The sequence below is a fragment of the Hesperophylax consimilis genome, chromosome 2, assembly GCF_061612785.1.
Source record: "Hesperophylax consimilis isolate HC1 chromosome 2, BYU_Hcon_1.0, whole genome shotgun sequence".
Taxonomy (NCBI): domain Eukaryota; kingdom Metazoa; phylum Arthropoda; class Insecta; order Trichoptera; family Limnephilidae; genus Hesperophylax; species Hesperophylax consimilis.
In genome coordinates, this window is record NC_142837.1 from 16246565 (window position 1) to 16269719 (window position 23155).

The following is a 23155-nucleotide window of genomic DNA, read 5'->3' on the forward strand; positions in this document are numbered from 1 at the left end:
TCTTGTTAATAATACTGAAAAGCATGTGAAAATTAATCGCATATTAAGTTTACCAGTTTTCCGCTTGTAGGTACTACGGGGATCTAGAAATCGTGTATAGATTAACAAACATTTTAAATATCATATTAAATCAAATAAAACACTTTGTTTATTAACCACGACTTTATTATTATTACATCTACCGGTTTCGCTACGGTCGAGCTTCATCAGGATGTGAAATATAACTAAAAACTAAGACAGAGGTGATGCATATTTATAGGAAAACAGAGGGAGACAGAATATAATACATTATAAAAGTGGGAGGAGTCAAATATTACATAGGCATAGTGAATTGAAGATATATAATAACAATTAACATTTTTACATGAATTATACATATAATAATACATTTTAAAGATATAAGAAAAAGCATAAACTTATTATTTAAGAGTGGAAAGGATTCTGGGAAACAAGTTAAATATAGGACTATAGAATGTGTTTTTTTGATTAGATAAATTAACTTGTGTATTTAATAAATGGTCTGATAAGTTACTGTTTATAGATTTCCTGATTTCTAATGATTCTAAATTGTCTAACCTAATGCCTATACTATTTTTATGTAAGAGGCTAGTACCTGTTATTTTATCAAATCTATGGTCTGCTGATATTAAGTGGTTGGCGAGTTCCGAAAAACCTTTACCATTTAAACACCGTACATGTTCCTTCACTCTGGTGTTTACATTGCGCGATGTTTTACCTATGTAAAAGGCGGGACAATCACTACAGTTGAGTTTATAAATACCCGAATGGCTTAGTATGTCATCCTTGTCTTTAGTATTAATCAAAAATTTTCCTAGGGTATTGTTTGTATAAAAGGCAGGTTTAATATCTAAAGGAAGGTTCCTAACGCTTTGATTTGAAAAATTATTTATAAATAAAATCCTACGCCAGTGGTGAATAGGGGTGTTGATATTAATTGGCGGAATACTGCTATATAGAAATTTGTTTGTGGAAATATGTTTTTGTTTTTTATTAAGAATTTTATCAATTAAGGCCGAATCATAGCCATTATTTGCTGCTATTTGTTTTATTATTGATAATTCATTTGAGAAATTATTGGTAGATAGAGGGACGGAAATTAACCTATGTATCATTGAATGGAACGCTGCATGTTTATGGGAGATGGGATGATTAGAAGAATTGTGGATGGTTATGTCTGTGTAGGTCGGTTTTCGGTATATGTTAAATTCAATTCTATTATTTATCAGGGTGAGCGTGAGGTCTAGAAAATTTAGAGAAGCATTGACACCTACTTCTAGGGTAAACTGAATTTGGGTATGGAAAGAATTTAAAAGCTGGAGGAAGATATTTAACTGTCGATCCGTACCTGACCAAATACAAAATATGTCGTCAACATATCTTTTCCATATTAGCACATTTTTTAAGAGCGGCGATTTACAAGTAAAAATTTTATTTTCTAAATTATCCATAAATAAATCCGCGATCAAGGGTGAAGTTGGAGAACCCATCGCCAATCCGGTAGTCTGGTTATAGATGATGTTATTAAATTTAAAATAATTTTGATTTAAGCAGACATTAAACAAACGAGAGAGGTCATTACTAAAGTCACATGGTAATTTAGAGTTAGTCAGTAATTCACTAATTAAAGATTTACATTCTGTTGTTGGGATATTAGGGAACAAGTTCACTACATCAAAGGAAATGAGTTTACTGTTACTAGGAATAGTTAGGTCTTTTAAGTCGTTAATTAGTTCTAATGAATTTTTAATAGTATGTTTTGGGGAAAACACTTTAGAATTATTGAACACATTAGTGATGCTAATGATGCTAATTTAAAATTTGGTGACTCACAGGAAGAAACCACAGGTCTAATAGGGGTGTTAGCTTTATGGATTTTTAGAACTCCATATAACTTGGGGACTTTAGGGTTTTTTGTCAAAAATTTTACTTGGTTATGTGAGTTATCTATAAAGATTGGGGTTTTACATGATTTTAAAGCATTTTTAACATTATTGAGGAATTTGTTTGTTGGATCTTGTGATAGGGTCTCCACATTACCATTATTAATGAAATCACCCATTTTTGAATGATAATCACATTTATTCATAATAATAACAGTATTTCCTTTATCGGCTTTAGTTAGAATTAATTGGTCTTTCTCTAACTTTTTACGAATGTTTAACAAGTGGCGTGTTTCCTTTGATGTAGTGAACTTGTTCCCTAATATCCCAACAACAGAATGTAAATCTTTAATTAGTGAATTACTGACTAACTCTAAATTACCATGTGACTTTAGTAATGACCTCTCTCGTTTGTTTAATGTCTGCTTAAATCAAAATTATTTTAAATTTAATAACATCATCTATAACCAGACTACCGGATTGGCGATGGGTTCTCCAACTTCACCCTTGATCGCGGATTTATTTATGGATAATTTAGAAAATAAAATTTTTACTTGTAAATCGCCGCTCTTAAAAAATGTGCTAATATGGAAAAGATATGTTGACGACATATTTTGTATTTGGTCAGGTACGGATCGACAGTTAAATATCTTCCTCCAGCTTTTAAATTCTTTCCATACCCAAATTCAGTTTACCCTAGAAGTAGGTGTCAATGCTTCTCTAAATTTTCTAGACCTCACGCTCACCCTGATAAATAATAGAATTGAATTTAACATATACCGAAAACCGACCTACACAGACATAACCATCCACAATTCTTCTAATCATCCCATCTCCCATAAACATGCAGCGTTCCATTCAATGATACATAGGTTAATTTCCGTCCCTCTATCTACCAATAATTTCTCAAATGAATTATCAATAATAAAACAAATAGCAGCAAATAATGGCTATGATTCGGCCTTAATTGATAAAATTCTTAATAAAAAACAAAAACATATTTCCACAAACAAATTTCTATATAGCAGTATTCCGCCAATTAATATCAACACCCCTATTCACCACCAGTGGCGGCCAGCTAATATGTGCTCCCGAGCGCCGAACAACCAACAAGATTTCCGACATGGCTAATCACAATACGAAACTCGGTTCGGTTATAATATCTCATTCAAAAGGTACCTACTTATTAAGCGCGCTTAACTTGCAGACCGACTTTGACTTGTGCCTATGTTCGTAGCAGTTCGTTTTCGATTGCGATCCAAAATTTAACTGCTTTGTCGCATATTCTGTGGAACAGTCGAAAGCGTGGGTCCATACCATTACATACTATTCTTTGCAAATAATACCATATCAAGAACGGCGTTCGGAGTTTTACCACCACATCAGAAGGAACGGTTTATTCAGTAGAAAGTTAAACTAAAACGCGTATGTTTGATATTATTGTCGATATCGTTGTTTCAATTTACCATCTGCTATTTTTCAGCGAATGTTACGCTTCTTCTATACAAGCATACAGGATAAAACTTGTCATTAAGAGATGAGTGATGGTCAGATTACTTATTATCAGTTCAGTCAGTACTCGCCGTTGCCAGGCATTGTCTCTTGAATTTAAAACTTTTCTTACTCTGAGAAAGTTTTGAAGTTTAATTGCAGGTTATATCGATCTTGTATATCAATTATTAATAAGGCATATCAATTGCATGTTATACTAATTTATGATTACTTTTGTGTTTGTTCAACGTATAAATTAAGAATGAGTTTGAATGTGGAATACATTAAGAATAATAGGTCGAGTTTTGAAAACAAAGTGATAATAAAAAATGCCGGTCCACCTAAAACCTGAACTGATAATAAAATAAGAGTGCAAATCTGGATCGAAGAAGTTTACTCGATCATTTAACAAAACAATGTATAACAAAGCTTGTAGCTCTGTGCATGTGATCAATTGAATAGTTTATTTTGTTTTACGTGTTTAATTTACGATGTTGATTCAGTTTGGACAATCAGCGGTGTTACTGATGTAACTCACCTTTCTGAAAAAATCAAAAAACATAATTCTTATCATTTACATTTACAAAAAGTTTTGAGCTTAAAGGTTTTAGGAAAAGTTGACATCAGAATGCAATTGGATTCAGGCTACCGTGCCTAAGGTAAACACCATAATGAGCTATTTAATAAAAATCGATACAGGTCAAATTTCCCAGAACATGATTTCAATGTGACGCTTAAAACGTATGACTTCCTAAATAAAGTTCAGTACCTAAAAGGTAAACTCTGTGCAATTTACGCCCGCGACGATTTTTCAAAAGCTAACGGCGCTTTATCAATTTTACAACTTTTTTATAGTACTTGTTTATTAGAAGACTTTCCCGAAACTGTGAAATTACTAAAACTTTTGTGCACCATTCGTGACCTTTGGAATGACCTCAGTTGAAAGCTAAAGATGTTTCTCAACGTTAAAAAGAATAAAATCTTTTAACACGTTGAGCCAGGACAGACTGAACGCACTATCAGTGTTAAGCATTGATAGAGGTCTTTGCTAAACAAAATGAACAGAGAATAGAACTTCTTTATAAATAGGTATGTACCTTTATTTAATTTATTTTATGACTTAATGTTGTAATCCGGTGAACCCCCACATATTTTGACCACCGGCCGCCACTGTTCACCACTGGCGTAGGATTTTATTTATAAATAATTTTTCAAATCAAAGCGTTAGGAACCTTCCTTTAGATATTAAACCTGCCTTTTATACAAACAATACCCTAGGAAAATTTTTGATTAATACTAAAGACAAGGATGACATACTAAGCCATTCGGGTATTTATAAACTCAACTGTAGTGATTGTCCCGCCTTTTACATAGGTAAAACATCGCGCAATGTAAACACCAGAGTGAAGGAACATGTACGGTGTTTAAATGGTAAAGGTTTTTCGGAACTCGCCAACCACTTAATATCAGCAGACCATAGATTTGATAAAATAACAGGTACTAGCCTCTTACATAAAAATAGTATAGGCATTAGGTTAGACAATTTAGAATCATTAGAAATCAGGAAATCTATAAACAGTAACTTATCAGACCATTTATTAAATACACAAGTTAATTTATCTAATCAAAAAAACACATTCTATAGTCCTATATTTAACTTGTTTCCCAGAATCCTTTCCACTCTTAAATAATAAGTTTATGCTTTTTCTTATATCTTTAAAATGTATTATTATATGTATAATTCATGTAAAAATGTTAATTGTTATTATATATCTTCAATTCACTATGCCTATGTAATATTTGACTCCTCCCACTTTTATAATGTATTATATTCTGTCTCCCTCTGTTTTCCTATAAATATGCATCACCTCTGTCTTAGTTTTTAGTTATATTTCACATCCTGATGAAGCTCGACCGTAGCGAAACCGGTAGATGTAATAATAATAAAGTCGTGGTTAATAAACAAAGTGTTTTATTTGATTTAATATAATATGTCTAACCACAAAGTGATTGCTTCCTACGAAAAAAAAAAAAAAAAAAAAAAAAAAAAAAAAAAAAAAATTTTAAATATCGTTTACCAATCCTTTAATAGATAATATCGACAAAGTAAACTATGAGGACATATATTTTCTTAGATGATTAACAGAAAGCCCAAAAAAATGAAGTTATTTTGCGTCAAATTACTACTTTGTAAAACTTTTCACATATACAGTAGAATAATATTAATATAAAATATTTAACATTTGTTATGAATAAAGGCGGTTTCAGCCTTTTTGTTTTTCGTTTATTTTCTAACCGGAGGGAAGGAGCCAGTGAAACGTTAGCTCATTGATAAAATGATCGTTATATCAGCAAGGCTACGAATATGTCGGCTGTGATTTCTGTATCGCACAAAGAGAGCAGAATGGAAAACCAATGTCAGTATATGTTCGCTTTTCCTTTGAAGGTAGGTACAATTTAATAAATATACAAGAAAAATCACCTTGAAGCATACCGGCTTGAAAGGTTCGATATGAAGACGTATTGCATAGGTAAATACTGGGGGGTCTCGTGGAGGCTGTCATATGGAAAGCTATAAGCTATAGATATTGTTCGGCACCTACGAATCTAGGTATAATATGATATGGAAATGAAAGTTAAAAGGAAGAGAACCTGCAAGACTAAAGCTACAGATATTGTTCGGCACCTACGAATCTAGGTATAATATGATATGGAAATGAAAGTTAAAAGAAAGAGAACCTGCAAGACTAATGCTACAGATATTGTTCGGCACCTACGAATCTAGGTATAATATGATATGGAAATGAAAGTTAAAAGGAAGAGAACCTGCAAGACTAAAGCTATATATATTGCTCGGCACTTAAGAATCTAGGTATAGTATGGAAGAAAGAAATGGCACGGGCGCATTTATATTAATGATATACAAACTTAAAATAAATATAGCCCTTCGAGAGTACCTAGTACCTACCTAAATACCTGATCTCGGTATCGCTCTTGTGAAAGACCACCATCAAAAATCTAAAAGTTGAGTTTGAAATGACTTCAGCAGTGTTTGGTGACCTGATCTGAATAGCCAGGTACTCCCAACCTTCCTCTATCTTGCTTCCCCTAACAATATTCTGTCTCGGATAATATGAAAAGCCAGAATATTCATTGCAGACGAAATAATGGTTTTTGGGTCCTTACATCAATAAATAATAATATCACAGATTCAACCACGGAATAATAGCACCGGTAACCCACCAGACCAGACAATGGGACACCAAAAAAGAACTCAGAACGAAGATAAAAATGTGAAATCGTGTTGAATTAGTACAAATAAGCGGACTTGTGTTATATGCTTACGCCTGTGAGAACTTACAGAAGACATTTTGTATAAGCCGATAATTGGCGGATTATCTTGCTAAAAACTTAATGAATTTCAACCACAATTATTACTTAATAGATTTGACTGACACCAGGAACATTTCACTAATAAATGTGTTATATTAATATAGATATTATTGATTTGTCTAAAGCTTAGTACCTACTAAAAATCAATGGAGTTTTTATTTAGTTTGACGGACAAGTGAAATTCTTCTAGGTAATGGGAAAGTAAGGCTATAACGATTCAATGGCTCAGGGTAATTTAGCAGAATTTGGACAACGGTGAAAAAAAAATTCATCCCTGAAAAACGTATGAGAAAAAAAGCTTTCGCGTCAGTCAACGGCCATTCGCAATATATCCGTTAATCCCCCGAATGCCTGAAATCCCAGGAAATTGTTATATAAATTCACAGGGTCAATTTATTCGTTACTTCGGTAGACAGAAAAAAACAGCCCTAAAGGGGGGAACAAATGAAAATATACGGCCCTTAAAATTCGACAGGGACTTGTAAGGGAGCGACCCCTAATCTCCGGCGCAGACACCCTCAACCTTTTTGTCACGGGCCAACATTTATTATTTAAATTGACAATTCACTGCGAACTGAGAGAAGGTAAATGTGGCTGAATAACCCGGAAAAGTAGATATTAGATAGACCCTCGCAGTATCCACAGGTCACCTAGGTACACCTTTAGAAAAAAATACTGTGTTCAGAGGGTCGATAATTTTAAAAGTCATCTTTAATGATTCATCTACCGTTTATTCCTTTGTTTGACCTTCGTCAATTCGTTAAAACACAATAACCCTCATTAAGTGTTTTATAATAACTATAAATTAATCGGTTTAAAATCTCGCGTTCAGCTTTGAAAGATATTCTTTTAAAAATGGAATTTAATGCGAATTTCAAATGTTCTGATTCGTTAGTCTCCAAACAATGATTGCATCCCCTAGCAACAAGCAACCCCTAGTGCGAGGAGAGAACTAATCAAGCTCACCAGCCCTCAAATGTCAACAGAAAATTTGCCACCCTCGTCTGTTTAATGTTAGTCCGGCTGGTGCCACCGATTTTTTCGGTCCATTTTAATCCATTTGCAACCCCCATCTTCCGTTGAATTTATCGTGTCCTTTTGCTCCCCATTTTTTAGCGCGGGCAACCCCATTAAGGGAATTGGCTGGAGGAAGGGGCGATTATTTATTTATATTGCAACGTTACGGCAAATCGGGGGAGAGAGCAATGAAATGCTGAAACACACTAGACTCTTGTTTTTTCATAAACAGCCCCGACAAACAAAAATTTAATTGGTCCTTCACAAGCGGGATGAATGTTGATTATTTTGTAATCTGCTTAAATCTGTTTCTCCCTCTGAAAATGCGTAGGAACAGAATTGATTCTCGAAAAATAATACAAAAAGACTCAATAAAATGTGTTTTTATTAACAAGGGAGACATTGGTATGTTGATATTACGGCAGGGAGGGTAGAGGTAGGTACCTTTATATTGAATATAAGCACTTATTATCATGGCACTTAATAATGTGAACCAGTATACGTATCTGTAATTGTCAAAGATGGGTAATGTTTGATTACTTCAATAATATCTAGATTGGTAGCAGCATGTATGTAATTGGAACTTGAAGTGATTTTTCACGAAAACGGCGCTATATAAAATTAGTCAAATATTATTATTATTATTATTGAAATATGACATGAATTACCTTGACAAACAATAGGTAATTTCGCACTGAAAACTGTTTTGAATGATGGAGCACCCTCATTGATTGAACGCTGTCCAAACCCCAATGGGTGCCACACACGCGCTCTAAGGATATTATTATTTATTTGCATCCCCCACATGTGGGTATCCCCCCTTGTGTGGGACCCTCGAGCAATAAACCACGTGGGAGATACACGAGAGGCAGCACGTGTCTGGCCACTTCCGGTCACGTGACTGAGACTAGGCCTGGCTAGTGGGTGGTCGCTATAGAGGCTAATTATATTGACAAACGTTTAAATAGACATACGGAGGGTTGAAGTAAAGTTAGGCACATTCGCGGATATGCTATTTTGTGTATATTACTAAGCTCACTGACTAGCAATAGAATCCTACCCACAAATTAATGTGTTTACCTATAATAGTTCTTCACGGTAGAGTTAAAGGTTAATGCAAACGATAAACCCTTTAAAATGGAAAAATGCAACAAACCGATGGAGTTCATTCCTCCTTAAATTAAAATAAGAAATTGATTCAAGTTTGACATCAGTATTGTCCTATAGAGAGGTCGTAGGTACATCGACCATGTAAAATTTTCATTCTCGCGCGTTTTGTACTTCATCAGAACTTAAAATACACAAATATATACTACAGAAATAAAAATGGAGAGAAGGTACTATTCGTCACGTATGACCCCACTCTCCGGGATTACTTTAAAAAACAACATCATCAAAATTATTATCTTTTTTTTAATTAAAAGTTTGAAATGACTAAAGTTCTACGTGGAAAGGGTGAACGATTAACCCTAAATCATAACCCAAACATAATGGATGAATAAATAACATCATGAAAGATAAAACGCAAAACGATAATGATAATAAATGTAGTGGGCAATATTTGCAATGGTAATACTTTAAACACACACATCTTATCTTTGTTTATGTTTGCTTTTGTACCTACGTACCAACATCCCAACAATGAGGTACGAATATTATTCAAACACTGAAATGCAGATAAACGTTGAAATGAATGCGTGCTCACACTGCTCACCTTAATTAAATATTTTAGGAATATATTAAATACTTCAGCATTCCCTCACGAAATTGTACTATTATTAACATTAGATTACTTTTAAATTTTAAAGACTTTTCGCTTGGTAAAAATCGCTCTAACAAAATAAGTATTTATTTATAAAACAAACAAACATGTTTATTTTTTCAAGATATACACAACAAAGACAAATAAATGGATACAAAAAACGACAGTGTGTGAAGGGGCGTTTCGAAAACACTTATTATGGAAATTGAAAATTGTTAGTTAAGTGTCAAATGCAGGAGACCTGAACCCTTGCATTACAGACATTTTAGACCAAACGCGGGAGACCTAATCCTTGCATTACAGCATAGACATATGAATCATATGTCTGTGCATTACAGACATTTTAGACCAAACGCGGGAGACCTAATCCTTGCATTACAGCATAGACATATGAATCATATGTCTGTGCATTACAGACATTTTAGACCAAACGCGGGAGACCTAATCCTTGCATTACAGCATAGACATATGAATCATATGTCTGTGCATTACAGACATTTTAGACCAAACGCGGGAGACCTAATCCTTGCATTACAGCATAGACATATGAATCATATGTCTGTGCATTACAGACATTTTAGACCAAACGCAGGAGACCTAATCCTTGCATTACAGACATTTTAGGCCAAACGCAGGAGACCTAAACCCTTGCATTACAGACATTTTTATATAATTTTATTATACACTCAATTTTTCAATTTGGAAAACAAATCATTTCACCATTCATTAAAAGAAAAAAAAATTCAAATTCTTGCAGGAGACCTAAAGGTTTTTTAAAAGGCCCATTTTTGGGTATGTGGATAATAATAAATAATATTTGGCTAATTTATATAGCGCCGTTTTCGTGAGAAATCACCTCAAGGGCGCTATCCATAGAGATAACTTTTTATCAACTTGAAATTTAGAAATCTCAAAAAAAAAATTCCATACAACGTATCTACTGTGTAAGTATGTATAAGCAATGGTAAAATCATTATTCTAGTGAGAGATTTTATGTTACGAATATGATTGTATTCCCGGTAACCCGATGTCCTTCTTCTAGGCTTTTTATAAATTATTATTTTCAATTTATTTGGAAAATATTAAAGTATCAAAGTTTTCCGGTAAGATTGTATTTTGACCTAAGAGCAGAACCGGCCGTGTGCAGGCGCAATTGGAACTGATAAAATCTAACACCAAATACAGCGCCCTTGAGGTTTTTACTAGCACCAGGCTTCTTTTGGCTCAGGACCGGCCCAGCCTAAGACCACAATGTTTTGGAAGGTAGTGACATTTGAGGTTACAAGGCCGCAGCTTGTCAATGAAACAATGAAGTGAAAAGTAGTTGAAGCGGATGGAATGGTAGCTTACCGGGTGTCTCGCAGCAGCGACCGCCGCAGCAGCTGCTGCAGCATTCATCGCGCCGGCGCTGGGATACATGACGCTGGACGCTGGACGCTGGACGCTGGACGCTGGATACCGGACGCCGTACTCCTCTCTCTGCAGTCACTCTGCAACAACTAACCGGACCTCCCACTCCTCGACATGGAGCCCTGATCACCACTGAGACGAACTACACAATACACTTCACAACACTTACACTTCACAGCTTCCAACAGATGGAAGGATTCTAAAATCACAACACTTTAACGGGTTATTTATTCGATGTTTTAAACTCTCGATTCGCCGTTTTATTTATGAGCAGCAGCTAGAGTCGACGGATTATTTACTAAACTTCTGCTTGCGGAGGGGAGATATTGAAACATTAATAATGAGATATATAATATTAACGTGATAAACTCAAGCGAACACTTTCACTGGCACCGTAACATTGTAATACTATTCAGACGACCATACCACGATACCAACGCCGCGCCGATGGCTGCGTATATCTTAATCCTCAGTCATTCATTCGGTTTGCTGGTATTCAATGTGAAGGTTTCATAAACTCACTCCAATGTTCAAGTCGATAGCGATACGCCTTAATCCTCGCCTGGTGTCACCGATTATCTGTAAAGTGAAAACACTCAATTAGTTAAAACGCTGATAAAGCAGTTTTTAAGGTGGTTTTCAGAAGTGTGCCACCCGCCCACAATAATGAGGCTTTAACTGTTTCCGGTATGTTTTTGGTAACATATTAAAAATTAGAATTAAAAAATTGTGGCATACTTTTGTTTGGGGGACCTGAAATGTATCCAATAATAATATTTTTGTTGATGTCAATTCCTTAATCACGTTTATGGTTAAATGTGGTTCTTATTATATTATCAATACTTTATTGATCAAACAACACCATCAGATTATCTGTAGTAATTTAATTCACTCAATATTAGCCCACACAGTTAGTTCACAAGTTTGCGCGTGCTAATTTACCATCAACTCATTCCGCGTGCCCACATATCCACTCCACTGAATGTGTCTATAATGTGCAAGTGTACATGTTTTCTTTATTCTTCCATAGTGGAAATATGGACCCTGAACCACGAACAGACGAAAGAGAAAAGACGCTTTTGAAATGTGGAAAAAATAACGCAGGCGCTTCCTCAAAATAACTTGGACAGACGGGGACTAACGCAGATGTTCCTAAAGGTTTCCCAATTGCTGAGGATCGTGACCACCACTCCAATTTCCCCGGTGGACAAGGCTCCTCTACTCCTCTCGGTCCTGCGCTGCGTGGAGAGCCAATGACACGGACCATTGCAAGATCCTAGCAAAATGCGAAATGTGCGAGTTGTTAACAGAAGAAACTTATTATTGTACTTGAGACACGCCATATACGAGAATAGCAAAAGTAAAACGTTATAGGGAAAGACATACTAGAGAAATACGCGGTAGGGGACGGAATGCTAGATGAATACGTGGTACAGAAGAACTGACAGAGAAAGACACGGTAGAGAAAGATGTGATAGGGGGAGACGTAGTAGAGAAATACGTGTAGGGGAAGGAATTCTAGAAAATACGTGGTACTGAAAACCTGACAGAGAAAGTCACGGTAGAGAAAGACGTGATAGAGGAAGACGTAGTAAAGAAATACGTGGTCGGGGAAGGAAAGCTAGAAGAACGCGTGATACAGAAGGCCTGACAGAAAAAGACACGATAGAGAAATATGTGGTAGGGGGGAGAATGCTAGAAGAATACGTTATACAGAAGACGTGACAGAAAAACGACTTCGACTCTACATGAAATTATTCCAGGCTGCAGTCTGCAGGGCGAAGAATGGCCTGATGATACCCAACCACTAATTGTAGAGAACACCAAAAGATAATGAAGCAGGAAACATAATTTTAAAAGCGAAAGTCCGCGCGTGCTGCCACAAACACAATCAACTAACTCCACGTGTCAGCAGTACGTGTGCATGGTTATTTGTATGACGGCTGTCATTAAACAACCTAATCGAAAATGACCACAGAGAAGCCGCGGCGCTCACCGCCGATATGGGCAGCAGGAACACACAACTAAATTTAACCGTATCATTTTACAAAACCGCTACTAATTTCAAAACGCCGATCAGTTCAAATTAGCCGCAGAGCAAAACACAGCTGATTTTTCAGCAAAACTACTTTCACTTTTTAAATTTATGCTGTTTCGGATTCTCTCTACAATTTGAACTCTTATTTATTATTCAAAAATGTTGATCTTCTGTGCGGTGGTTCATTTTCTTTGACAGGTTTTCTTTGATTGCCCCAGAGTCTGACAATGGTGCCTAGAATGTCACTCTCTTATTATTGTATTCTTACACGCCGCGCCGGTTTTGCCGGATTTCCATAGAAACGAGCACAGAAATAAGAAGGGTACAAGCTTTCGAAAGCCCAAAACGATACGTAAACTAGAGTTTAAAAAAAATAATTAATACAAATTATCACCATGGGTGGGTATTATGTTAGCGAACCTGTTGAGTGTTTGTAATAATTATTCTTTTCCACTTCATCTTTATAGGAAAACACAACGTCGCAGAAATTCCTCAGGAAATCTCTCATTAGACTTGGTGCATCATTGGTGACATGCAACCTCGCGACTTAGCGACTTGCCTGCTCTTTTGTGAGAAGTTCCATGTCACAAGAGATAAATGGCTTTTTTAATGCCTACCGTTAATTGTTATTAGTCTCACGTGCTTCGGAATGTATTATTCACAAGAATGGCAAACGCTTTCCTCACCCGGTGAATACAAAGTACTGAAACATACACTGAGATTTAAGAATATCAAAATTCACCAGCATGTTTTGAGAGACAGAACTTTTGCATCATAAAAAAGCACCAGCAACACGGACAATCAGAGGTCGCCCACATATTGAAAGCATGAAAAATTCACCACAAAACACAAAAGATTTTATTTGATCTAGGAAGTTTTATTTACTGTCTAAAAGCGCGTGGGAAGCACAGTATCCCCAAACTGAAACATCTGCGAAAAACTGAAATTTTGAAAAAAAATAATATTTAAGTATGCCTAGGGTACCTACGGGTAATCGAACTTGTAATTACCACACAATTTGCGGTTTTGTGCGGTTTTACAATGTGAAGTGTTTTAGTCGTGTTTGCCACTTTAGATATCTACTGCAGTTATCAGGAGACCAGAAGACGCAGAAGGTATGTATTTAGCAAATTATTTGCAGAAATGCGCATTGTTCCACAGCAAAAAAGAGCAGGTATCGTACGATTTCTTTGCACGGAAGGTAGTAATTAATGAATAGTGAATGGTTACTCCACTCTGTTTTTGTAGAAAAGAACCTGTATCTCAAAGCTTTGAAAGGTGGGTATCTACCTGGAACGGGCTATGAATACAACCTCGGATCGGTCACGCACAAAGACGAATAAATCAACGCCAACATTTTAACATACGTGTACAGTACCTGCACACTGTGTAGCTTCCGTTGTGAAGAAACGTGCTAGGAATACATAGCATGTCCGAATAATAACAATCGCGAGCGTTAAAAGAAAACAAGCATCCACCATTCGTCGAGCGTCTAAAAAAGCGGTCAACGAACCAGCTATTTTGGCTGCGAACATTGGCACCTAATTGATCCGTCTTGTCTTATGATTTGTTCGAGTGCCATCCAGACTTGCATTTGGTAGTCAACTACACATTTTAAGCGAGACTAAACGAAGCGTTAATTAATTATTCATGGTTCCGCTACTGTGCAATTGTTTTCAAGATACATTTAAAACCACTCTTCTTTGTGGTTTCTTGCAAATTGTTACTACATTAGATAGGTACAATCATTTCAGCAAAATGACGATATTATTAATATTAATTTACAGAGATCTCGAATTTAAAGGTTTCTTACGTCTGATTTGAATTAAAATTATGACTTTTCGATACAGCAGTTGAAACTTTTTTTATTTAATTTGTATCAATTTATGTTTCTCATAAATTATTCACCATATATTACACTAAACACTTATAACTTCACTATACACTACTATAAACACTTTTTATACAAACCGCTTAGACAAAATGTAATCTTGTTTTTATTTTATATGCCCACAATTTGTTTATTTCTAGGTACAATAAAATAATAACTTAAATATATTACCCACGCACAGGCTGCGCCTTAGTGGGTTCCCATTATTCGTATCGATTTATATAATATTGTATGTAATTAATGTAAAAATTGGGAAAAATAAAGGAATTAAAAAAAAAAAAATTAAAAATTTCGTTCGTTCTGTTTTTGCTTTGTTAAATTATATAGATGGTCAATAAAGTCTTGAAATAATACAATTACGTATCATCATTTTTATGAGCCGAGGCAGATTTTCTTGCGAACAAGGTATGTGAACTGCAAGTGGGAAAACAAGCAGATTAAATTGAATACTATATGTACTATTGCAGTATGTACTCTGGCTGTTTGTCGAACGCTTTATAAGTTTACTGATTTAACTCAATATTTTTATATACGAGTACGTCACTGATAACAAGAGGAATGCTTTACTACCCGGTTCCTCTACTCGTTTCTTCCTCACAAGTTTCTCAACAGGTTCCTCAACTCGTTTCTTCCTCACAAGTTTCTCAACAATTTTCCCAACTCCTTCGTTATACGATTGATATTTAAAATTACTTAATTATGTAGACAATTATTGTCAATAATTTGGTACTAAAAATGGCTTTTGAAATATAAATCATTGTTTGTGAAGGAAATGACGAAGTTTTAGTGCTATACGCATACAATCAGATTATTTTATAGTGATTATTATTTTTTTAATTCAGGAAATCACATTGCATTACGATTTTTTTTTTATTTGTCCGTGGACGGTTATCAAAATGACTATTAGATACATTATTGATAATATCATCAAACAATTGCAAATGGCAAAATGATGCTTTTAAAAATGTATATTTAACAAGAACAATATTATTTTACTGATTTTTTAATTTATTTAATTTCACTAAGGAAGGATGCCCAGAATTGTTTTTTAATAAGCGGATTGTAAAAACAATATTTGTGATTTATTTTCTGAAAGTTGACTTAACTTTTTTGAGACGTTAATGTGTATTTATAGAGCATTGAAAAAATAATATTTTGTATATTTGTACAGCGCCCTTGAGGTGATTTTTCACAAAAACGGCGCTATTAAAATCATCAAAATATTATTATTGAGTTGGGAGCACACAACGCACTTAATAATAATATTTAAAGTCTGTAATAAATTTTTGGTGGTATTCCTTTAGAAAAATGTACGACAAATTACACGACTGACTGAATTCACGAACTTTTCTTATTTTTCGTTTTTGTTTTGTTCTACTCTAATATTACAAGGCGGAAGCGAATCGTTGAAAATTGCATCCCACGAGACGAGGATTGAGATTAAATTTAATACTTGAAGCTAATGAGTGTTGAGATCTTGGTCAGAAAATATACATATTGTATAGCTACTGTTTTAAAAGCGCAGTCAAACATGCAATGAATAATATGTGTCAGCTATCTTCCACCCTTGCCACATGTCCTGTCTAGTGAAGCTACGCCACTTTTGTAAATCTAGTTATTGACAACACTTCTAACAATTTTATTGGCATTGCTACTGGTTTTACTCGTTGCCAGATACAATTTTCTCGTGTGGCTTCAAATATTTTGTATTGGCATGGCAAAGAAAGGCTAGAATTGGTACGGCACGGTGTAGGTACTACACGCAATACATGCATTATTGTACCAACGGAAAAAAATGCTTAAGCATAATACATAAAAATACTATCGGAATAATTATTAATAACTTTACAAGACGATAAAAAACTTAACCATTAATTTATTCAACTCAGAGTGAACATTGTGTCAGCCCTGCTGCGGGTGATCTAACCCAAATGATTTAGTTTTTTCTATGCCTAATAATAATGGCATGATATTTTTTACAACGATTCACTGCCTACTCCATTTTCGAGGCTGACATAATTTTATTAGCATAATAACTATTCGAATCAGTATTTCATGCAGATTAATGAGAACGCCATGTTTAAACATTTTTATAGGCTAGAGAATCTGTTATTTCTTATTAGACTTTGTGAATAGGTTACAAGAGAAACTATTATTGATGTCAGAAGGCATATCTTATGCATTATTAGCATTTAACGAATGCATGAATATTAAACAGCTATTTCGTAATGGCTTTCTGTGCATTCGTGCACATAACATCCTATTGTGCGATTAAGAATAAACATGTATAGTGAAGTTCTATAAATAAAGTTCGTACAATAGCTGTAAGAATACCTACTGATTTGAGAGTGTCGATTTTGTATAAATAAAGGCATAAGTACACAAATTGGATTTTGAACGATTTGCTGTTTTTAAACAAATTTTCATAAAACTCGAAAATATGTGATTTTTTGTTAACACGTCCAATTCGTAGAACTCGGAATAAAAGCATTATATGTTTAAATAAAATAATGCTGATACCTACCCACTTATCGCTTATATGATATGATTTATAATTAATTCATCGAATTAATATTTTTACGAATTACGCAGGAATACGCACAACTTCACGCATGCACGGACATCCTAAAGTAGTGCGTTTAATTGTTATATACTGTAGTATTCGACAAGGCTATTTTTTTTCAACATTTAAGATTTATCAACTTTCATCAAGTACCTACGCATGACGTGATATTTCAAAAAGTGACGCTATACGCACCTGTAGGGAATTTGTATTATTATATCGAGTAACCAACAACTTCAGAAAAGATATTCCCTAATGCTACGTATACAATTGCGAACCGAAGCACTAATCGTAGGAAAGGAACGAACCAACCGCATAACCGCTTGCAGGTGGTTTGTTGCTTTCCCATAATTCATGGTTCGGCTCTTCAGCTCGCAAGTGTATACGCCAAATGATAGACAACCATTCCACGACAATCAGTATACCAAAGGAATTCATTTAGCTTTATCTAATCTATCCCAACTAACGATCTTGTATTTGTATCTACTCTAACACTCAGTAGCTGGGGACTGTGCGGTAGCAGGATCTCAGGGCAGGTGTCTTCTATTCTCATGTATCGCAATTCCACCGCTTATTGATTAGCATTATCGAGTCAGTTCAACTCACCTGGTTAAGGCCTCCTGAATAACTCACGTACGTGTGTGAATCACTGGAAGTCGGCGTTGGGTTAGGTTAGGTTAGGTGGCCGGACCAGATAAGCCAACGGGTGTTTAATGTCCACGTGTCTCAATTGATAACTAATGTGAAGGGTGATGGGTGTCATCGAAAGGATCGAAGGTTTACTGTGGGGGATTCGCTTGAGACTCGGGGAAATGCCAACAAATTTAGAAATATACAGCACATTGCAAGAAGCCATCGCGGCTTCGGAGGCAAGGGATGGGACAGTTACTGAACCTTCCGACCTCGCACTCCCCACATTATATTACTTAGTACGTACCTAATATATCTCTGACAAGATAATACACAATACAAGTGCTTTTCAAGTTAAATGACATAATACCTTATTATGACCGATATAGCCAATCAAAATCTCACGCTGTCACTTTTACGACAGGTACAAATAGTGATGCTAGTTATTTACCGATATTATATGTTTGGCTGGGTGGGTGTAGGTAGTTACCTACCATATTGCTGTAATCTAACCTAACCTAACCATGAGCACAGGATTTTTTTAGAATAGTGGTTCGAGGAAAAACATTTACTTAGTGAGGGAAAACGTTCAAGGTGAGACTGGTCAGAGGTTACAATAGTAACTATTATGAAAATTATGTAAAATTATTTATTTTTTTAAAAAAGACAAACACACCACAAGTAAGCTGAAAATGTTGCTTGTGTTGTGATGGAGGATTTAGCCAGCCGAGGAATTGAAAACACGATGCCTGGGTGAGACCCAAACGCGATGTAAACTCAGCCAACGACCGGACAAATATATATTTGAGAATAATAAACATATATATGGAAGTATCAATTGAATCAACAGAAACACGCAATACTAAACTCAAAGTGGTTTAAATCGTCAGTTTATTCGAGGTTATACAGACGCAGGCACGCTTCCGAGGTGTTCTAATAACTACTAACTAATAAATGAGGTATCATTTATTTGCAAAGCATTATTATTAAATCTGTTTCCATTGGTTGCTGCTAATACGCTAACAGTTGTTGGAATTCTCTAGAATATCAGTGAACGCTTGAACAATAAGTCATGGAAGATACCAATACACGGCTATATACGTGACTTGTTGATGTCTAACATGAATAATGCAGGATGATGGATTTGGTAAGAAAGTAATAATTATAGCAATTAGGTATTAAACACTATATGGATTTGGTTCTATGGCAAAATATGAAGGATCAAAAATATCCCATACCTAATATATATATGATAACGAAATATGTTTGGGTCATTTTGCCGTGTTGCGCTTCCCCAATCGAACGTTTTGGATTGCGTCACAGAGTTCGTTCTTTTATTTTAAATACATCTATTGAATTTCGACATTGTTTTGTTGAATGAATGAAGAATGAAGTATATATTGGAAGTGGAAATTAACCCACTTCCCGATAGAGCTGAAACTCGTCAAATCGACTCGTTGTCGTGAAAATGCATTTTATCAACTTGGCGGGACTAACGCACACACAGGTGCACATTCGCATTTCTCTGCAATTTGATGATAATATAAACATTAACAGCAATGAATAAACGAAATAAATCTCTGTACCATCCAATCGTGTTTTGGCTAAAGTGATAGCGCGGTTCACTCATTTTAATCAGTCCCTGGGGAGGAAGACTTAATCCTTATAGTCCAGTCAAGTTAAACATGAAAATAGGGTTGTGCTTGCAAAAGGTCCAGTCATTCTGAATTTTTTATATGTTGTTAGGACCTAAACCAGTATTAAAAAAAAAAATTTGCAACTTCGAAAGTGCTGTGCGAGCGGCGGTGGACCTAAAAAACCAGGAAATTTTCGGATTTTTTTCAGTTTTTGCTCAATATCTCAGTAAAGGAAGGGTCTGACCGGTGTAGTCATAATACATATTTTTAAAGTAGACTAAATTTTTTATAATTTGAGACCAAAGCAAGCTATATAAAGCCATTGGTTTTCAAGATACAGTTCTTCAAAAATTGGCAATTTTTTCCAAAAAGTGAAATTTTTTCGAAATGGTCACTTATTTTGTAAAATAACTTCTAAAATACGCATCCCACGTCAAATATTAAAGGAAATAAAGTTGTTGTAAATTTAATTAGCTTTCATTTGAAACTAGATTAATATCTGTAGACTTAACGGTTCTCTCAAAAATGGCAGATAACCAAAAACAGTCATAAGTGGATTATGGGTGAAATGCAAATAAACTGTTCTCACGTCTTTTTATGGTTTTATTTATCAAACAGTTAACAGATTTTTGATGAAAAAAAGAAAAGATATTACATCTATCGGGAATAACGTCATCTTCAAGCATTGTTTTATATACCTACATACCAAAATGCTTGTACAAACATCATGGTACCTACTATAAGGACAAATTACATGTACACAAAAAATAAAACTAATATAAATCATGTAGGTATTGTGTCTTGGTTGCCAAATCATGTCTTTCTTTTTATCGTAGCTGGGAGAGGCGCCCAGTCTGTAGTCGGGTCATCTTCATCGTCCGAGCATTTCAGCTCCACATCCGGGACGTTAATGCAAAATTTGCCACCGCATGACTGACAGAGGACTGAGCAGTGGAGCCCAACCTTTCTACACGAGCGGCTCCCAGAGCATCGTTTATAGCATTTACACGAAATTTTTCGCAAAAGGGCAGGAGGTGCGGGATCCATCGTGGTGGGGATGGGGGTGAGTCCTTGAGAAGACAGCTTCCACCCCCATTCAGTGGGATTCAAGTTGACTCCCCGCCACTTCGGCACTTGGAGGTAGCACCTTGCTGCATGGTGGCCTGCAGCATCTTCCGTCGGTGGCAAACGGGCGAGGTTTATGTTTGTTGAAGTGACAATCGTCTTATACCTCAGGAAATTCAAAGTATCCCTCGCGATGTCACTCCCATATAGAGCCACGAAGCACTTGATGCCTGCTTCACTCACGGCTTGTGGGGTAGAGTCTGGCCGAAGGAAGACCTCCACTTGCTCAGCAAGTGGTTCACTCTTGCTCAGAAGTGTGCTGATTTTGATCTTTCCTTGGCCAAACGGTGCTGAGGTGGTATCGCACCCGGCAAACGCGTGGGTAAATATTACCGTTCCTGGTAATTGTCGGGAGTCCTGGTTGTTGTAGGAGGTCGTAGAGTAGTGACAGCAACCAGCTTCACCTTTCGTGCTCTTCTGAAGATAGACGTTTGTCTCTTCAGCGCCTAAACCACTGAGAAGAACGAGCAGGTCGACATCTTCTCCCACTATGACGACCCGATCGGCATCTGCTCTTTTTGATAACGCCATCTTGACGATCTTTCGATCAGCATCTTCTTCGGCAACAGCCACTTCTACTCCCTCCTTCTGAAAGGCGTCACAGAGAAGAGTTATAAGGCGTCTCTTATTGTTTTCATTGCCCAAAACATGCTCTTGAGCAATTCGAATTACTGTGGATTCATCGAAAGTCAATTCGTAGCTGGAATGAGCTGCGTAGCGCCGGAGTCGTTCCGCTGTTTTGGTGTTTTTTTTTTATCATCTTCGGGGTAGCCGTCAAAAACGATGGAGACGTTCTTCCCAAAGTGCTTTCGGACGTAGGTGGTATAACGCGCCAAAAGTGCTCGAACCGTGCTTTTTCGCTGCCACACGACCTTGTGCAAGAGGTACCCATCATCCAAAATGACGTGAGTGCTGGCATCTATCGGCGTGTGGCTGGAAAGAGGAGTGAAGGCAGAGCACAGAGTAGATTTTGTGCCCTTGCGCATCCCTTGTTCATTGAACAGAGACATCGGGAACGGGGCCAACTCATACTTGAAGTCATCCTGTAAATCCTGTTCAGATTTCTTTGCAATACACACTCGCTGAAAAATTGTGAGCGGATCCACAGCCACTCTTCTGTTTTTGTCCGGCAGTTTAACGGTTGAGGTGATCGATGCCAGCGTGGTAACTTTATTTTTCCGTTTTATTACTACCTTGTCGTACATTTTCCCCACAATTTTCATTACTCCTTCCGTTCCAACTCTCTGGGCTGTGTGGAAATTAATTTCAGGACCTGCCAGTAAACCACTACTGATAGAAATTAAACTGTCAGTTTTGGGAAATGGAGGGTGGAGAGCAAACCAGTTTTTTAGTTTTTCCACATCACTATTATCTCGGATGATTCGAGAAGGTCTCATGTCTACATGCTGCTCTCCAGTATGACATGATAAGCTGCAAAAACTTTCCAGTTCTTCACAAATGTTCAACATAAACACCATTCCTGTTGTCCACCTTACCAGAACACTTTCGGAGATTCCTCTTCCTTGGGTCTACCCACCGTAGGTTTTCATGGATCGCATCAGCTTCTGCTCAATTGTTAGGTCTGACCACAACCCAGACCAAAATTTGTCAGACCGGCAAATGGTGAAGGATCCTTTTGTAAACATGTCGTATTCACATTTATTCGTCCGATCTTATAGAGCCATCATATCCTGAAGATAGAGGTGCGCGCTCTTAGCATGCAAAAAATGTCCAACTGCGTGGAAAAAAGGGAGCATCTTGTGGACAGTGTACAAATGAAGGTTCCAATCACCAGCACGCTCTGCCTGGATGACTAGTTTTATCAAAGTGGTCATACGAAAGTATTGGACCCACAACTGTGATGTTGGACCATTCGCTTTAATTTTCTCCAAGGCACTTTTAAATTTTGCCTTTAGTATTTGGTAGGTATCAATTTCTTCTGCTGATATAGTGAGAGACCTTTCAGTGTCTCGCAGCAATTTTTCAGTCTCGTCTCGCTCCTCAGGAGTTATGTCAACCTCATAAAAAACAATGCTGGCCAGTGTGAGGTTCACCAAAATGTGGGCTCGAACAGCTCGTGAATATGCGTGCCCATTCATATGGGTACCCATGGGTATAGGTACTAATGGGTACTTGAAATTTGAAATAGTCGTAATTATATTATAACCCTAGGATAAGCCCACGATGATTAATGGATTTACTTCACAGCACAATAAAACCATAAAAAGACGCGAGAACAGTTTATTTGCATTTCACCCAAAACCCACTTATGACTGTTTTTGGTTATCTGCCATTTT

At 36.3% G+C, this 23155-nt stretch overlaps 1 protein-coding gene across 5 annotated transcripts in view; it reads right to left on the bottom strand.

Moving 5' to 3' along the window:
• Positions 1 to 23155, bottom strand: part of LOC149425730 (protein groucho-like) — a 358855-nt gene that overhangs the window by 307864 nt on the left and 27836 nt on the right. For all 5 annotated transcript variants that reach the window (XM_089641419.1, XM_089641413.1, XM_089641399.1 and 2 more), the window contains exon 2: positions 10915 to 11553. In XM_089641419.1, the coding sequence (XP_089497545.1) occupies positions 10915 to 10983 (69 nt within the window). In that variant the 5' untranslated portion in view covers positions 10984 to 11553. The remainder of the gene's footprint in view (positions 1 to 10914; positions 11554 to 23155) is intronic.